General features: G+C 37.8%; 3 protein-coding genes across 3 annotated transcripts; 2 read left to right on the top strand and 1 right to left on the bottom strand.

Annotated features, from left to right (window-relative positions):
* The first annotated feature begins 2,433 nt into the window (after positions 1 to 2,433).
* LOC103846595 (NAC domain-containing protein 83) lies at positions 2,434 to 3,613 on the top strand. Its single transcript, XM_009123542.3, has 3 exons — positions 2,434 to 2,771; positions 2,859 to 3,106; positions 3,202 to 3,613. The coding sequence occupies exons 1-3, from the start codon at positions 2,510 to 2,512 to the stop codon at positions 3,520 to 3,522; spliced, it is 831 nt and encodes a 276-aa protein (XP_009121790.1). The 5' UTR covers positions 2,434 to 2,509; the 3' UTR covers positions 3,523 to 3,613.
* A 6,701-nt stretch (positions 3,614 to 10,314) lies between these two features.
* LOC103846594 (GSH-induced LITAF domain protein) lies at positions 10,315 to 11,539 on the bottom strand. The gene is made up of 3 exons (XM_009123541.3): positions 11,186 to 11,539; positions 10,673 to 10,799; positions 10,315 to 10,587 (listed from the first exon to the last, which is right to left on the bottom strand). The coding sequence occupies exons 1-3, from the start codon at positions 11,377 to 11,379 to the stop codon at positions 10,504 to 10,506; spliced, it is 405 nt and encodes a 134-aa protein (XP_009121789.1). The 5' UTR covers positions 11,380 to 11,539; the 3' UTR covers positions 10,315 to 10,503.
* A 250-nt stretch (positions 11,540 to 11,789) lies between these two features.
* LOC103846593 lies at positions 11,790 to 14,271 on the top strand. The gene has a single exon (XM_009123540.3). It carries the CDS (start codon positions 12,184 to 12,186, stop codon positions 14,182 to 14,184), a length of 2,001 nt encoding a protein of 666 aa, XP_009121788.1. The 5' UTR covers positions 11,790 to 12,183; the 3' UTR covers positions 14,185 to 14,271.
* Positions 14,272 to 15,082: the final 811 nt, after the last annotated feature.

Raw genomic sequence — 15,082 nt, 5'->3', positions numbered from 1 at the left:
AAAAACAAGGAAAAAATAACAATAACATATAAATACAAGTAGAACTTGTTTGCGTAAACCAAGTTGCTTTGGTCTAGTGGTATAGGAGCTCCAGCTGGAGTGCCCGCCCCTGGGTTCGAGCCTTGGCCACTGCGGAATTTACATATGGGCTGCAGCATCCGAGACCGAAGACTGTTACACGGTGAGCCACATGGTGACGCCCTGGCAGCGTCCTTGCTCACTTCGGTCTCTAGTCTGGACCACCTCGGTGGGGCCAGGATACTCGGTTAGCAAAAAAAAAAAAGAACTTGTTTGCGTATATATAAATACGTTATTCTCGTGAATCTCATATTGTATTGAATCATCGAGAACGACGGGTTGTAGAAGACTATACATGTTATTCTATTCAAGTAAAACTAAAAGTGTGGAACTTATCGTTTTAACTTTTAATAAAAAGCGACGAACATGTCCTTGATAACCATGATTTTTTTTCCCCACTGAATTTTTAATATTAAGGGTCAAAACCCATCCTTGATAACCATGATATATATAATATTTTTATTGTACATATTTTGTTAATCCCTTGTCTCAATAGAGAGGTAACTTGTAGTGTCGATAGTGAATATTATTATACCGACAATAACGTCACGCCTTTGTTATATTTTAAAGATAACATATATCTGGACGAAATCGATACATTTATCTTATACAAACAGGAAGGTTGACACCGGGATTGGAGGAACTTACAGCACACTGTCAGTTTCACGGACCCCTTGACATCGATTTCATTGTAGTTTATCTATATATCTACGTGAATTAGTTTTAATCATTAAACTGAAAATTTATAAGTAATTTTGTAGTCTGTCCTTGATTTATATCTCATATACCATGTGCATATATGTTACACACGGATATTGTTGTCTCGCTGGTCTGTATATAGACAGTGCCTACTATTCATTATCAAGTTGGTGTTCGAATTTATATACATATGTATATATTTTGTTCTTTCACTTTGTTAGAATCATCGACTTTCCTGAGATATTTCAGATGTTTATATCAAATACTAGGAGTTCCATAATTTCTTCTTTTGTAGTGGTCTGAGTTGTCAATGTTTGTTTAATAAGATTCGTATGTCTATCATTTAGCCAAGGGGCATTTGCTATATTAGTATTCAATTATGTAAAACTCTTTAAGACTAGAAACTATAGTTCATTCATTTCCGTGTATTGATAAATAAGCGCACCCACAACATAAATGGAATACCGGAATATATCAAGTAATTCATAATAATTTGTTATATATTTATAAAGATAACTGTATATAATATTTCGATAGATAGATTATATAACGAAAAGGAGAAATAGTTGCATTAGTGACGAACTCTAACCACCAATTTCAATCCCCACAACACGAGGGAAGTCACTTAGAGGGATAATGGAGAAAATATATATGATAGACGACTACTCATCAGTATCCATGGTCTGTTATTTAAGGTTTCTTTTTCAACATCAGACTATACACAAAAAGCATATCCTTCATAAAATCCTTACTTGGATTATTATTTTCCAATGAATATGGCATGTTATTTTTTTTTGTAGGTCAAGATATAAGGCATGTTATCGGATATATTATATATGATTGTAGTTAAATATGTGGATGGATAATGAGCTTGCATGTATTAACGTGTTGAACATTGTAAAAACATTAATTATCGAGAAGCCTTGCCCAAAGTACTTCAAAACTAGAGGCTTGCGATTTTGTCCCCCTCTCATAACCACCAGACGAGTCCCCACATTTTCCCTCCCTCCTCTCATTTTACACAAATTTATACACATAATCGTCATAAAATATCGGTGGAGTTTGTCTTTGTTTTGTTTAAAATTTTGAATCTCAAAACGGGTATGCATACGTGCGGCTGTCAGCATGACATAAGATGACCTCATCATCACCGCTTTAGCCGCGACGGGCCTGAATGGACCCGCCCTCGCAATTAAGAACCCTGCTCGGACTCCTTAAAGCCGAAAGCATGTAAATAACGATAGTGCTCTTTGATCGCTATATAAAAAGAAAATTTCGTTTAAACCCAACAAGCAAATTAAAGAATGGACATCTTATTAATTAGGTTGGTTAATGTGTGTAGTAAAAAACAGAATATTATCACCTCTCACGTTAATTTGTTGGAGTGTATGATTACGCTATAATTTTAGAACAAATTAAAAAAGGAGTCCTTTTCAGATTACATGTACAATTATTTATAGTAAAAAAAGTTAGTGTTTGAAGAGTTTACACTTTACTGAGGAAAGATACAAAAAAGAGAGGAGGTAGATACCGACTAGAAATAATAATAATTGAGAAGACAAAAAATATAGTATGAATATTAGAAAAATGAAAAAGATAGATTTATGCAAATGGCGTCAAAAGGAAGAAGATTGAGTATGGTTTACGCAAAACAATTGTTTTTTTAATAAGAAAATTAATAAAGAAAAGGAGTTGTTCATATCGTCTACTACCTTATATAAACATACCATCCATGTTTCCCTCTTCCTACACCGCACTCTGTCTTCTTCCTCCATCTCCTTCTGTGATTTATCTCTCCACTTTGTTTGGAACTATGGATAAGGTTAAACTTGTAAAGAATGGTGTTATGAGATTACCACCTGGATTCAGATTTCATCCCACTGATGAGGAACTTGTGGTTCAGTATCTCAAGAGAAAAGTCTTGTCTTCTCCATTACCAGCTTCCATCATTCCTGACTTTGATGTTTGCAGAGCTGATCCTTGGGACTTGCCTGGTTGGTTTTTGTTCTTGCTATTTTGTACTATTTAGGTTTCGAACCAGCGACCTTTCATGCTTGTTAAACTCTCTCTATTTCTGCCAGGCAATTTGGAGAAGGAGAGGTACTTCTTCAGCACAAGGGAAGCCAAGTACCCAAATGGGAACCGGTCTAACCGAGCAACCGGTTCGGGTTATTGGAAAGCTACCGGTATTGATAAACGGGTTGTGACCTCTCGAGGAAATCAAATCGTTGGTTTGAAGAAAACACTCGTTTTCTACAAAGGCAAACCACCTCATGGCTCAAGAACCGATTGGATCATGCACGAATATCGTCTCTCTTCCTCTCCTCCGGTACAACTTTCTCTCTTTCTCAATTTCCGGTTCAGTCTTCGGTTTTCTCCACCATTCAATTTCACTAAAATTTAGATTCCATGTTCTCTCTGCAGAGTTCAATGGGTCCTACTCAGAACTGGGTTCTTTGTCGTATCTTCCTTAAAAAGAGAGCTGGCAGCAAGAGCGACGGCGACGAGGGAGATAACCGGAATATAAGATATGATAATGACCATACTGAAATAATTACAACAAACCAAACTGAAGATAAAACTAAACCAATCTTCTTCGATTTCATGAGAAAAGAAAGGACCACAGACTTGAACCTTTTGCCAAGCTCTTCTTCTTCCGACCACGCTTCAAGTGGACTCACGACGGAGATATTCTCTTCTGATGAAGAGACCAGTAGTTGCAATAGTTTCAGACGAAATCTTTAATTTAATTTTAATGTTGACTATCTTTAATAACTCTTTTAATAATTTCCAATTTTATATTAATACCATTCTGCTTTTTTTTTTTTCCATTTTACTTGGAAACGAGTCTTTGTTCTTTGTTTCAAATCTTTTTTTTCAAAAAAAAAAAAAAAAAATCTTTTTTTTTAAAACATATATTTCATGAACTAGTTGAATTTCATGAAAAAATGTATCAACTTTATTACAATTCTTGTCACAGACGATCTACCAATTGCAATAAATATGCGTTTATAAGTCATTGTACGTTTTTTCACGTGTATGTTCTTTACTTGGAGATACTATACCACAAACCGAAAATACACATTTGAAATAAAGATGAAGAAGCAATAGCTTACTATACGTTGTTTAGGTTTATGACATGACAATCCCATGCCGAAAATTAAAAGCATTCATAATTTTAATAAAAACTTATAATGTCTCGTTATTATTAATCACATAAATTTGTATTATGATTATGAAAGTGGAAACTATTACGGTTGGAAAAATTCCCACTCTGCACGTGACCGTGAAATTATTAATATGTTTGTGTCTCTGTGTGTATACCCTATTTTGGTGTACTTTTTTAATTGTTTGATGGCATTTAAGTGTATTATGTAAGTATGATTAGATATATGCATGGAGGATTACAACTAAAAAGGGTAATAATAGCACGGAGAGGCTGTCAAAGAGAGCCTTTTTGTCAAAAGTGCAGAAAATGTAATAAGAGTGAGATGAGTAGTTATCTCTTTTAATGTCAAAAAGGTCATAATTATTCGGTGGAAACTACACAATTATAAAATTACTCATTTCAAACTGAGATCCTAAGAAAAAAAAACTATTGGTTGTTTACAATGATGTGAACTGATTTCACATAAGAAAGAAGAAAGCCAAACACAAAAAAGTTGATTTAGAGAGAGAAAGGAGAGAGAAAGGAGATCTGAGATCGGATCCGGCGTAAGGCCGGCGCGTGAGCGTCCGTGCCGCCGCCGGATCCTTCCTCTTTCCGTCAAAATGTTTCTTTTTGCTTCTTCTCCGTCGCCTTTCACTGAGTGCCTTGTCGGAGCTCTGGATTGGAGCCATCATCCGAAGGTGGTTTCCTCGTTTGGAGGGACGACGCGCTCGCGTGGAGGCCATGGCGTGAGAAGATCGGCTTGCATGTTCGAGTGGTGGTTCCGGGAGATGGAGGCTACCACAGATCCGTCGACGCCGGCTTTTCTCCGGGAGGTGGAGGCTCCTTCAGCTTCGCCGACGCCGGTTCAAGTTCCCGGGAAGATGAGGTAATATATGCTCCTTCTTCGTCGGTTTTGGCTCCGAAGGGTAGAGGCTCACACAGCTCTACGCTGTCGGTTTTGGTTCCGGAGGGTAGAGGCTCACGTTTGCTCTACGCGGTCGGGTTAGGACCTGTTGTCTTTGGGTTTGGGTACTAGTTGGGTTCTGGTGGAAACGGTGTTATGGATCTTGTCGTCAAGGTGTATGCTCGGAAAAAGGATGAGCTCTTGGTCGAAGATGACGCTCTCCACCATCGGTTACGACGACAAGAGAAGGAGAGTTGAGGTTTCGAGTCTCGGTTTTAATGGTCGTGAGATGGCGTCTGATGTTGGGGATGAGCTTTCGGTTAGTCCGATGAAGCCCCCCGTGACAAGTTCGACGGTTCTGAACCGGTCGGCTGAACCGCCGGTAAGAGACAAGAAGAAGTTAAGCCGACATGTGTCGTGGGATTTGGGCAGTGTCGGTTTTGGGCTGTTGGGCTTAAGGCCCGTTTTTTTTTACCTTGGTGTTTGTTTAGCTAATCGGGCCGTGGGCTTGCTATTTTGTAAGGTTATTGGGCTAGGCCCGTTTCTATTTAATAAAAAAAACTTGACGGAAAAAAAAAAAAACTGATTTCACATAAGGTCCCCACTTATAAAAATGCTTTAGGTTAGGTTTTATATTTCCCTAACTTGTAAGTGGTAAGTTAATTTTCTTTTAAAAAAGAATGTGGTAAGTTAATTTTTCTTTTTTTTGGTGGGGGGGGGGGGGGGGGGTGTAATTTCTGTTATTTTTATTATGTGCTATGTTTAAATTTGAACTAAATTATATGTATATAGCTCACTGAATTTAAAGGATAGTGAGGCAAGTAGCTTAGTACTAAACAACTACGTACTACGGTACATAACCTTTTATAATAATCCAATTAAAAAATAACATTGTCTTGTGGGATCAAATGTTTTTAGCTATGATGTTCATGAGTTCACCGTGTAACAATTTGGCAATTTCAGTCATGTGGTAATTTAACATATAGACAAGAAACATGTTATAATGCTTCACTGTGAACATAAAAGCTACCCCACCTTCTACCGAATGCTATTTTACTATGATTGAAAAAAACAAACTGAGAGTTGAAAATTTTCACTTTTTGTTGTTCTATAGCGACAGTCCGATTATGTCTTGTAGTCCGATTATTTGTATTGCTAGGAGAAAATAGAACAAAGATAGAAACTCACAGATTTTATCACCTTTGACGATTCTTTCTTACGAATATGGAGAAACAATCTCTGTCGTCATAGGATTCTTTACATGGAAGGACTAGAAAGAAAGATTTATGCAAGAATCGATTCAAATATTAAAGTAGATGGAAATTTATAACATATTTTATGAGAGCATAATTAAGAGCTTCAAAAATCCCTATTAAGAACCAAGTTCCGTAAGGATAATATATTCGAGGAGGATCAAATCTCTCTCTCTCTCTCTCTCTCTATCTATAGATTCCATTCCAATCTTCAAACCTACTCCAGTTGAAAAAAAACATTCTATGTGAGTTACTGAGTTATGTTTCAACAGCATCTGTTACTTGGGTCTCCATCGAATTACTATGCCTTACGTAACTGAATTGAAAAGTTAGGTGACGGTCTGATGAATGTTCGACCTAGCGAGACACAAAACCTACCAAAGAAAAATACGCAAATAGATATTCGAATTAATGGAACAACTCTGTTAAAAACAAGATAATATTAATAACTCTTTTTTTTTGCTGAAAAATAATATTAATAACTCGCTCGTTCATCTCCACTAATGTTTATATGCCTTGGAAAAAAGCCTAACCTATAAATATAGGCAATTTTCCACAAAAAGTGAGATACTCATATTATAATTACAAAATTATTCTGTTTTGTATATAATTCGTATAAATCAATATTATTTTTTAAGAAAAAAATCTTTGAAAGAATGCATTTAGAAAAAAACCCGTCGGTGTAGGCATTTTTATTAGTTGAAGTCAATAGCAAAGACTAAGTTACCTGATACGTAACCTATATATGCTAATTCTTACTAGTCCACACATATTCGATAGTAGTGGTGCTCAGCATATAGTTGCGATTTATTGTACTTGCAAGCAATCCCAATCATCTTAGTGCTTATCAACCGAGTCAAATTGATTAACAACTTGGTTTCCAATTTTTAATATATGTATAAGGATTGTGTTTTCATGTTCCGTATGCCACAAGGAAGGGTGAACAATATATTTCCGACGCAAAGAAGAAAATTTTATTCTTGGATGCTCTGTACGGGATTATTGCTATAAATAGTGGAAAGTGGATTTGTTCAAATGTTTTGTTCTGTTTTGCCCACAAGTTACTTCTTTGACTCCGATTATACGTTTAGGGACAATATGTTAGAATATGGCCCGCGTAGTACACCGATTTTTGCATAGATATAATAGTATAATACTCTTCCATAACAACTGATTCAATGTATTGTAAACAAAAACATAATAATTTCTATAAAAAACTAAAAAAAATAACAAGAGAATTAATAAACATGGTGTGGTGTATATATATAAGTGATTTGAAACATATCCAACGTTACTTTTAAATTTAAATCATAGGGTATACATAGTAACGTCAAAATATGGCAAAACATAATTGAAATTCTATTAAACTAAAACGTTTTGTTAATAAATTTATTAGCAGATACATGTGCATATCACGAAATTTTTATTAAAGAAAAGAGTAGAAATAAAGAAGAAGAGAAGGTGGGAAGAGTCGTATAAGGCTGACTTGTTTTATGAAATTCAAATTTGTATAAAATTCCAAGTGGGTTGCGACTTGAGAGTTGAGACTAAGACCCACACATCTTCACAAATCAGCCATTACCCACACGCCTTTTTCTTACTCACATTGCATGGTTATGTGTCACTTCCACCAACCACATTCAATATGTATGTATAATTCGCCTTAGATTTACTTAACTTTTGTCTTAATGTTTAAACTATAAAAAGGGAAACATCTCTACTCTGGTAGTGAATTGTAAAACTAATAACAAACCAAAGCTACACGCAAACAAAAACTACAAATGCAAACGTAGAAAGTAAATGTTAAATTGCTAATCCAGAATATTATAGCAACTGAAGTTGAGAGACACCTAAAGACAAGATGTACTAATAAGCTGAGATTTATTATTAATTTCACAAGAAACACTACGAAGGTGGGGAAAATGCATCATCATTCATCAGAAAAAGATATATAGATCTCTTGTACCCAAATCCTTTTCCTTTCGTATTTTGTTCACTCCCAACTACCACACCATAATTAAACTACATAAAACAAGATGGAACATAGTTGGGTAAGCAAACTCGAATAAACCCAAGAGTTGTTATAATTTATTTCATCATTTTTTTTCCTTTATTTGGGTTTAGTGCCAGAATCTCTTTACGGCTCTTGCCTGATCCCATAAGCCCTATTACAAAGCATTTACAGAAGAGAATGAGGTCAGCTCCCAAAGACATGTTGCCTAGACTTTAAGCAAAACTAAGAGATGTGACTCTTCCCATATTCATTTCTTGATGACAACACAAACCTAATCAATACCCTAATGAATTACTTAAGGTTTATATCATCATCAACCGCACCGCATCGTGATGTTTATTTATCACCCTGTCGGATACTATAGTTCAAGAAATAAACAAACTCCATTTAACCAACTGAATCTAGCATGGGAGCTCGACCAGGCCCTGACTTCCACGCTGATTAATGAAGAGGGAAGTAAACTACATGATCCATAGTCCGAAATAATCTGGATCTTTTGGTCTATATATTAAAATACAGGTAAAAATACCCAAACAGATAGTGTTTGATATTTTGTGTAGAGGTAGCGTGTGAAGAAGCAAAACCCCTTGTGAGGGAGTGACTTGAGGATCAGCTTCAGCTTTCTGAGACATAATGACAAATAACAAATGGGTATGATATAGGAGCAGTTTTACTTACATCACATGTTTAACTTTCTTCCATGTGGTCCTCTTTTTTTTCCAATCTTCAAGAAATTTCTACAAATATCTTGAGAAAATTGTAAACCATGGACCCCATTAAAGATTCAGTTGTATCTTCCTTAATAGACCCTTTTCTGAGGCATGATTAGACATTTATAGCTAAGAACTAATCCCAGAACTTCGTCAAAACATTAAAATTCCTGTTATAGATAGACATCTAAAATGGTCCCAAAGAACCTAACAAGTTAAGCCACTTCAAACGCCGAAGAGGCAACTCTTTATAGTTCCCAGATTCCAACAAAATAGAAGAGATATATAAGAGCATCTCCAACCCATAACACTATTATAGTGTCAAAACCACACTATTTTAGTGTAATTTTAGCACTAAAAAAAAGTTTTTCTCCAACCATAACACCAAATTTCACACTAAAAGCTATTTTATAATATTATATGTATTTATAGTTTTATTTTTCATTTATTTAATTGTCTATTTTATTAATAAATTAAGTGAATAGTGTTTTAGTGGGGTGAATAGTGTTTTAGTGTGGTGAATAGTGTCACACCAAATTTGGTGTAAAATTATAGTGTTGCACTAAAATGGTGTGATTTTTAGTGTTGGGTTGGAGAAGGTTTTTGTGTCAAAATCACACTAAAATAGTGTTTTGGAGTTGGGTTGGAGATGGCCTAAGCTTTAAACGCTATAACCAGCAGACAATGCATATGCGTGGTGACAACTACAATTGCACATCTGTACTGCACTAAAAATCCATCTGCCTTTTCACCTTTGCACGCAACTCCCTATTTATTAGTCTATCAAAATCCATTTACAAAAAGAAAATTCAAACTTTATTCAAGTTGCTAAAGGATTCTTTGCATGACTTGATGTTGCCCTTATCAAAGACTCATATAAGAAGGGTAATACTTTTGTAAAACCCAAAATGAACAGATAAAGAGTAAACTTTATGCCAACAGGGAATGGAGGAAAGAAAACAAAAAACAGTAAAATATCTTGTAGTTGATAAGTAGTCTTCATGCGTCAATAGTTTGTACTATGCTTCATCCTAACATAAGAGAAGTTGCTATTATCTATATGACCTCTATTGACAGGGAAGTATAACAAGAATACTTATTGTCTAGGGCTTTAAACACAACCAATAATACAGTTTTGACATGAGAAGTTGCTATCATCTAAACTTTGATTGGACTCAATTTTGTTTAGCTGGTCTATCTTTAGATAAAAAAATCTACAAACTTCAAACAGATTCAAAAAAGATGTAGGAAAAGAGAAGATTTAGGTTTTGTCAGTTTTTTTTTTTTTTTTTTTTGTTCACAAGGTTTTGTCAGTTATAATTTGAACTTGTATACCCAAAACCAGAATAAGCTTGAAAAAACATTAAACAGAGCAATAACAAGCGTGGTTCGAAAAGACTTAAAAGGGATCGGACCGGCCCAGCCCATCACACTATCCTTACCTGTGGGTTTCTCGAGAGGAAAAGAATCAATCTGCCAAGTGTTTGATATCCAAAGAAGGGACAAGAGTCAAAACACTAGACGGTTCAATTCACGAATCACTGGACGATACAGACAATTGTATATAATGTATTCCTTTTCTCACACATTTTACAGGGTTTATTCTGAATATTCAATTTTTTGTAGGTACATGCAACACAAGGTCTCAACTTCACATGTAATATTAACAAGAAGAAGAAAAGAATGCAATCTTGTCAAGCAGGGAGTGCAAAGCTCGATTGCGTCCACTGCGGCGGATCCATCACCAGGCAGGGATCTGATTTCTCAAAGTCAGCAACCTGCAGACACATCAATCATTTGAATCAGAACATTTCTTTAATCACGAGAGCTAAAGGGAAGAAGAAGACGTATTAAAATAACAACCTTATTCCCACACTGAGGGCAATGATGCTGTTTGTTCCAAAGGCAATCCATCGAAGGGCAGAGAAAACAGAATCCAAGCATAAACGGAGTCATGCAAGCCACAACAGCAGCTACACCCGGTTTTGATCTGTTTCAAATCCAAATATATATATAAGCATGTATCACAAAGATCAACTGCATGAGTTGCTTATAGCGTAAATCAATAACCCATTCACCTAGGTGTTATAAAAAATAGAAGAGATCCTCAAGTAAATAAACTCGATTAATGTAACAATAAACGCACGCACAACAAGAAGTGGTGTGGATCAATCTCAATCAAACATTATTGTGTAGCTAATGAAGGACGCAGCCAAGTTCAAACAATCGAAATTCAACATCTCCTACTCAAAAATCACTGGCAAAGTTATTGTTATTGCAGATTCACATAGACGATCGCATGCTCAAGTCGTAGAACGATTACAAACCGTAAAATCTAAGAATCGTGTAAGGGGTTTGTATATAGATAATGTTTACCTGATATGGGTGAGACCAGTATTGCCGCAATAGAGGCAATTGAAAGGAGCAGGAGTATCCCGATAAAACGTTTGCTGGATCGGAGCTCCCATCGGATCTCCATAGATAGCGTTCGGCGGCACGATCCCCGCCTGGTACGGGTTCTGCCCCGCGTAATACGGTACTCCGATCACCGGTTCTCCTTCTTTCGACATTTTCAACGATTGAGATGAAGCAAATGCACACAGCAGCGAGAGGATAATAAGTATAAAAGAAAGGATGAAGCTGATTCCACGAAAATTTGATTTTTCCTGGGAAATTACGCGGAAGGGAAAAGTCCGAATTGCGATTTTTATTTGAAGGATTCTCCTCTGACTTTTCTCTTTGAGATATGGACCTATTACTTCTAGAAGATGACTCACTCTTAATGGGCCTTAACAACCCAAGACATATTGGGCTCAAAATTGTTTTAAGGTTGAAGTCTTTTCATAAATGTCGGTTTAAAGTATGTTCATTGCAGTAACCCCTAAGTGGGTTCTTAGGCAATATTTTAGTATTAAAATTACGTTAAAAGATTATGTTAAGAAACACCTAAAATTAGTCCTCCATTGATAGTTTTCTTAAGTTAAGAATTCTTAAAAACAAAAATGCCAAGAGTGAATTTGTATCAAAAGAATACCAAGTTTCAAACTGCAAAACAGATCCAAGCATATCAGACTATTGATTCCATTTTTAGAACAGATGATACACTGAAAATTAATGGGCCTTAACAACCCAAGACATCCCTTCTAGAAGATGATTCACACTTAATGGGCCTTATATTGGGCTCAAAAATAGTTTTTAAGTTTTGAGACTTTTAAACGTCGGTTTATATGCGCCTCCACTCCACGGAAAATACGGATCAAGAACTTGATCTCCAAGTCTTTGAATTTTATAAATAAAACCAACAAGACTCACGACTTTCATCATCATCACCTTCTCTTCTAACAAAATCATTTTTTTCTCTCTCTAAAGTAACCATGGCTTCACCTTTGCTTGGTCCCCCGGAGCTTAAAGACTCCAACTCTCCCCTCCCGACCTCTAGTCCCAGAGATCCATTCATGGACCTAATGGTTTCAAACTTCAACAAGTCAACCAAAGTCAACGTCTCCCCTTCTCCTCCCATGGGCCTAACCGAGAACGGAGCCGCGACCTACCTATCCGCAGGTAACCCTTGCCTCGACTTCTTCTTCCACGTCGTTCCCAGCACTCCCAAGGAATCAATAGAGCAGAGACTCTCCACGGCTTGGAGCCACGACGCTTTGACCACCCTCAAGCTTATCTGTAACCTTCGCGGAGTCCGCGGCACAGGAAAGTCAGACAAGGAAGGGTTTTACACGGCGGCGCTGTGGCTACACGGTTGCCACCCCAAAACCCTGGCGTGTAACCTCGACTCTTTATCCAAGTTTGGATACTTTAAAGACTTTCCGGAGATTCTTTATAGGATACTGAAAGGGTTTGAGATCCGTAGGGTTCAGAAGTCTGAATGGCTACAGAGGAAAGGTCGTCGTTCCGCGCCTCGATCTGGAGGTGGTAGAGGTAGAGGTAGAGGTAGAGCAAGAGCTCCTTTCTTTATTGATTTGTCGAGATCCTCTCATAAGGGTCGTGGACGTAAGAAGCCGGCGGCTACGAGGGAGATGAGGATAGCTAATGCTGAGAAGAGGAACCAAGAAGAGAAGGCGAAAGCTAGATTGGACCGCAAGCTTGAGAAGATTACAATGGGGAAGAAAGCTTTCACTAGATACTCTCAAGATCCGGACTACCGTTTCCTCCACGAACGCGTCTCCGATCTATTCGCAGACTACTTAAAGAAAGATCTCGAGTTCTTGGCGTCTGGAGAAACGAACAAGATCTCTTTAGCTGCTAAGTGGTGTCCGTCGTTGGACTCTTCCTTCGACAAAGCGACTCTTCTCTGCGAGAGCATCGCTAGAAGAATATTCCCTCGCGAATCTTTCCCGGAGTACGAAGGCGTGGAGGAAGCTCACTACGCGTACAGAGTGCGTGACCGCTTAAGGAAACAAGTTCTTGTTCCGTTACGAAAGACTCTGCAGCTACCAGAGGTTTACATGGGAGCTAAAGAATGGGGCTCTCTCCCTTACAACAGAGTAGCTTCCGTGGCGATGAAGTCTTACAAGGAGATATTCTTAAACCACGACGCGGAGAGGTTTCAGAAGTATCTAGCCGACGCGAGAGAAGGGAATACCAAGATCGCCGCCGGCGCTGTCTTACCTCACGAGATCATCGGCGAGCTGGAAGGAGGCGACGGCGGACAAGTCGTCGAGCTGCAGTGGAAACGAATGGTGGACGATTTAAAGAAGAAAGGCTCCTTAACGAGCTGCATCGCGATCTCCGACGTCTCGGGGTCCATGACCGGGGATCCGATGGAGGTCTCCGTCGCCTTGGGGCTTCTCATCTCGGAGCTGACGGAGGAGCCGTGGAGAGGGAAGATGATAACGTTCAGCGGCGATCCCGAGCTTCAGGTGGTGGAGGGAGATGATCTGAGGACGAAGACGAGGTTCGTGAGGAGGATGAAGTGGGGGATGAACACTGATTTTCAGAAGGTGTTTGATCTGATTCTCAAAGTTGCCGTCGATGGGAGGTTGAAGCCGGAGGAGATGATCAAGAGAGTGTTCGTGTTCAGCGACATGGAGTTTGATCAAGCCGCGACCTCGTCTTCGGTGTCTTATTATGGTGGTACTAGACAGGTCGCGAATACATGGGAAACGGACTACGAGGCGATTGCTATAAAGTATAGGGAGGCAGGGTACGGTGACGTGGTGCCGGAGATAGTGTTTTGGAACTTGAGGGACTCGAGTTCGACCCCGGTGAGTGGGAGCAAGAAGGGAGTAGCGTTGGTGAGTGGGTTTTCGAAGAATCTGATCAAGATGTTTTTGGATAATGATGGAGAGATTAATCCCATGGCTATTATGGAGGCTGCTATATCAAAGGAAGAGTATAGCAAGCTTGTCGTTGTTGACTGAAAGATTCATGCTTTTGGTTTTTTTTTTTGACGTTTGCTGAATAAATTTTTTAACGTCATAAATAAAGGTATATAACGTTTGGCGGTACAATCCCGGCGCGAAATTAAAACTCCGACTATACTCTTTCGATGTAACTTGGTTGTGAGGTCAATGCGAAACGGAATACGACTCTTTAATGGCAAGTCTAATTCTATCTTTGACGATTACGCGTGTACTTTAAATGAGATTTTTAACTGCAGTTGAATGCATCTCCTTGCGAATTTTCTCGAAACAGGCTCAAAATATAAATCCCATTTTACGAGCTTTCCTGCCCCACCCAATATTGGGCTTGAAAGGCCTGATAGTTTGATCATTCCTCGAGAATTTTGATAGAACCTGTCCCTTTAGACTTTTTAAGCAAACCGAAGGGTAAACACTTGGGCCATAGCCTAAGAGGCTAAATTGCCTAGAGAGAAAAGTCATTTAATTCCTATAAGAAACTGAACTCAGGCGAATTTTAAACATTTAGTTCCTTACATTTTTTGTAACTATGAACACGCAAAATGAAAGGTTAATATGAATTTAGTTAATATAGATTGTATTAGAAAATATAGGTTGTAACACGTTTGAGGGCGTGGATTTTGACACCCAAAACCAAAAAATCAGTATATAGTTACTTAGATTTTACATCAACCTTATTCAACTTTTAAAAGTGGTAGTATACAACTATACATTATGAGCTGAGATAAACAAAGTAAAAAGGTCTTTTTATACAGTAGTTAAATAATTTGTGTAGATGAGATTAAAGACAAAATGAATGGCAAGTTGGTATATGGAAGGTAGATAAGAGGGGCAAGTTGGTCGGCTTGAAAAATATATCGTCATCAAACCGCCAGCACAGAGAAAACGTGAGGTGAAT

This window comes from Brassica rapa, chromosome A10 (genome assembly GCF_000309985.2).
Source record: "Brassica rapa cultivar Chiifu-401-42 chromosome A10, CAAS_Brap_v3.01, whole genome shotgun sequence".
In the NCBI taxonomy this organism is placed as follows: domain Eukaryota; kingdom Viridiplantae; phylum Streptophyta; class Magnoliopsida; order Brassicales; family Brassicaceae; genus Brassica; species Brassica rapa.
The sequence above is the reverse complement of the archived record's forward strand: the minus strand, read 5'-3'. Positions and strand labels throughout refer to the sequence as shown.

What these genes read in the sequence shown, in the direction of transcription:
- LOC103846594 (XM_009123541.3), bottom strand. Translation starts at nt 11,379, where the DNA reads ATGTCGAAAGAAGGAGAACCGGTGATCGGAGTACCGTATTACGCGGGG. An exon ending in ACTGGTCTCACCCATATCAG is followed by an intron (nt 10,800 to 11,185) that starts GTAAACATTATC and finishes GATTTGAAACAG; the next exon opens with ATCAAAACCGGGTGTAGCTG. An exon ending in GCCCTCAGTGTGGGAATAAG is followed by an intron (nt 10,588 to 10,672) that starts GTTGTTATTTTA and finishes ATGTGTCTGCAG; the next exon opens with GTTGCTGACTTTGAGAAATC.
- LOC103846593 (XM_009123540.3), top strand. Translation starts at nt 12,184, where the DNA reads ATGGCTTCACCTTTGCTTGGTCCCCCGGAGCTTAAAGACTCCAACTCT.
- LOC103846595 (XM_009123542.3), top strand. Translation starts at nt 2,510, where the DNA reads ATGTTTCCCTCTTCCTACACCGCACTCTGTCTTCTTCCTCCATCTCCT. An exon ending in TGATCCTTGGGACTTGCCTG is followed by an intron (nt 2,772 to 2,858) that starts GTTGGTTTTTGT and finishes TATTTCTGCCAG; the next exon opens with GCAATTTGGAGAAGGAGAGG. An exon ending in GTCTCTCTTCCTCTCCTCCG is followed by an intron (nt 3,107 to 3,201) that starts GTACAACTTTCT and finishes TTCTCTCTGCAG; the next exon opens with AGTTCAATGGGTCCTACTCA.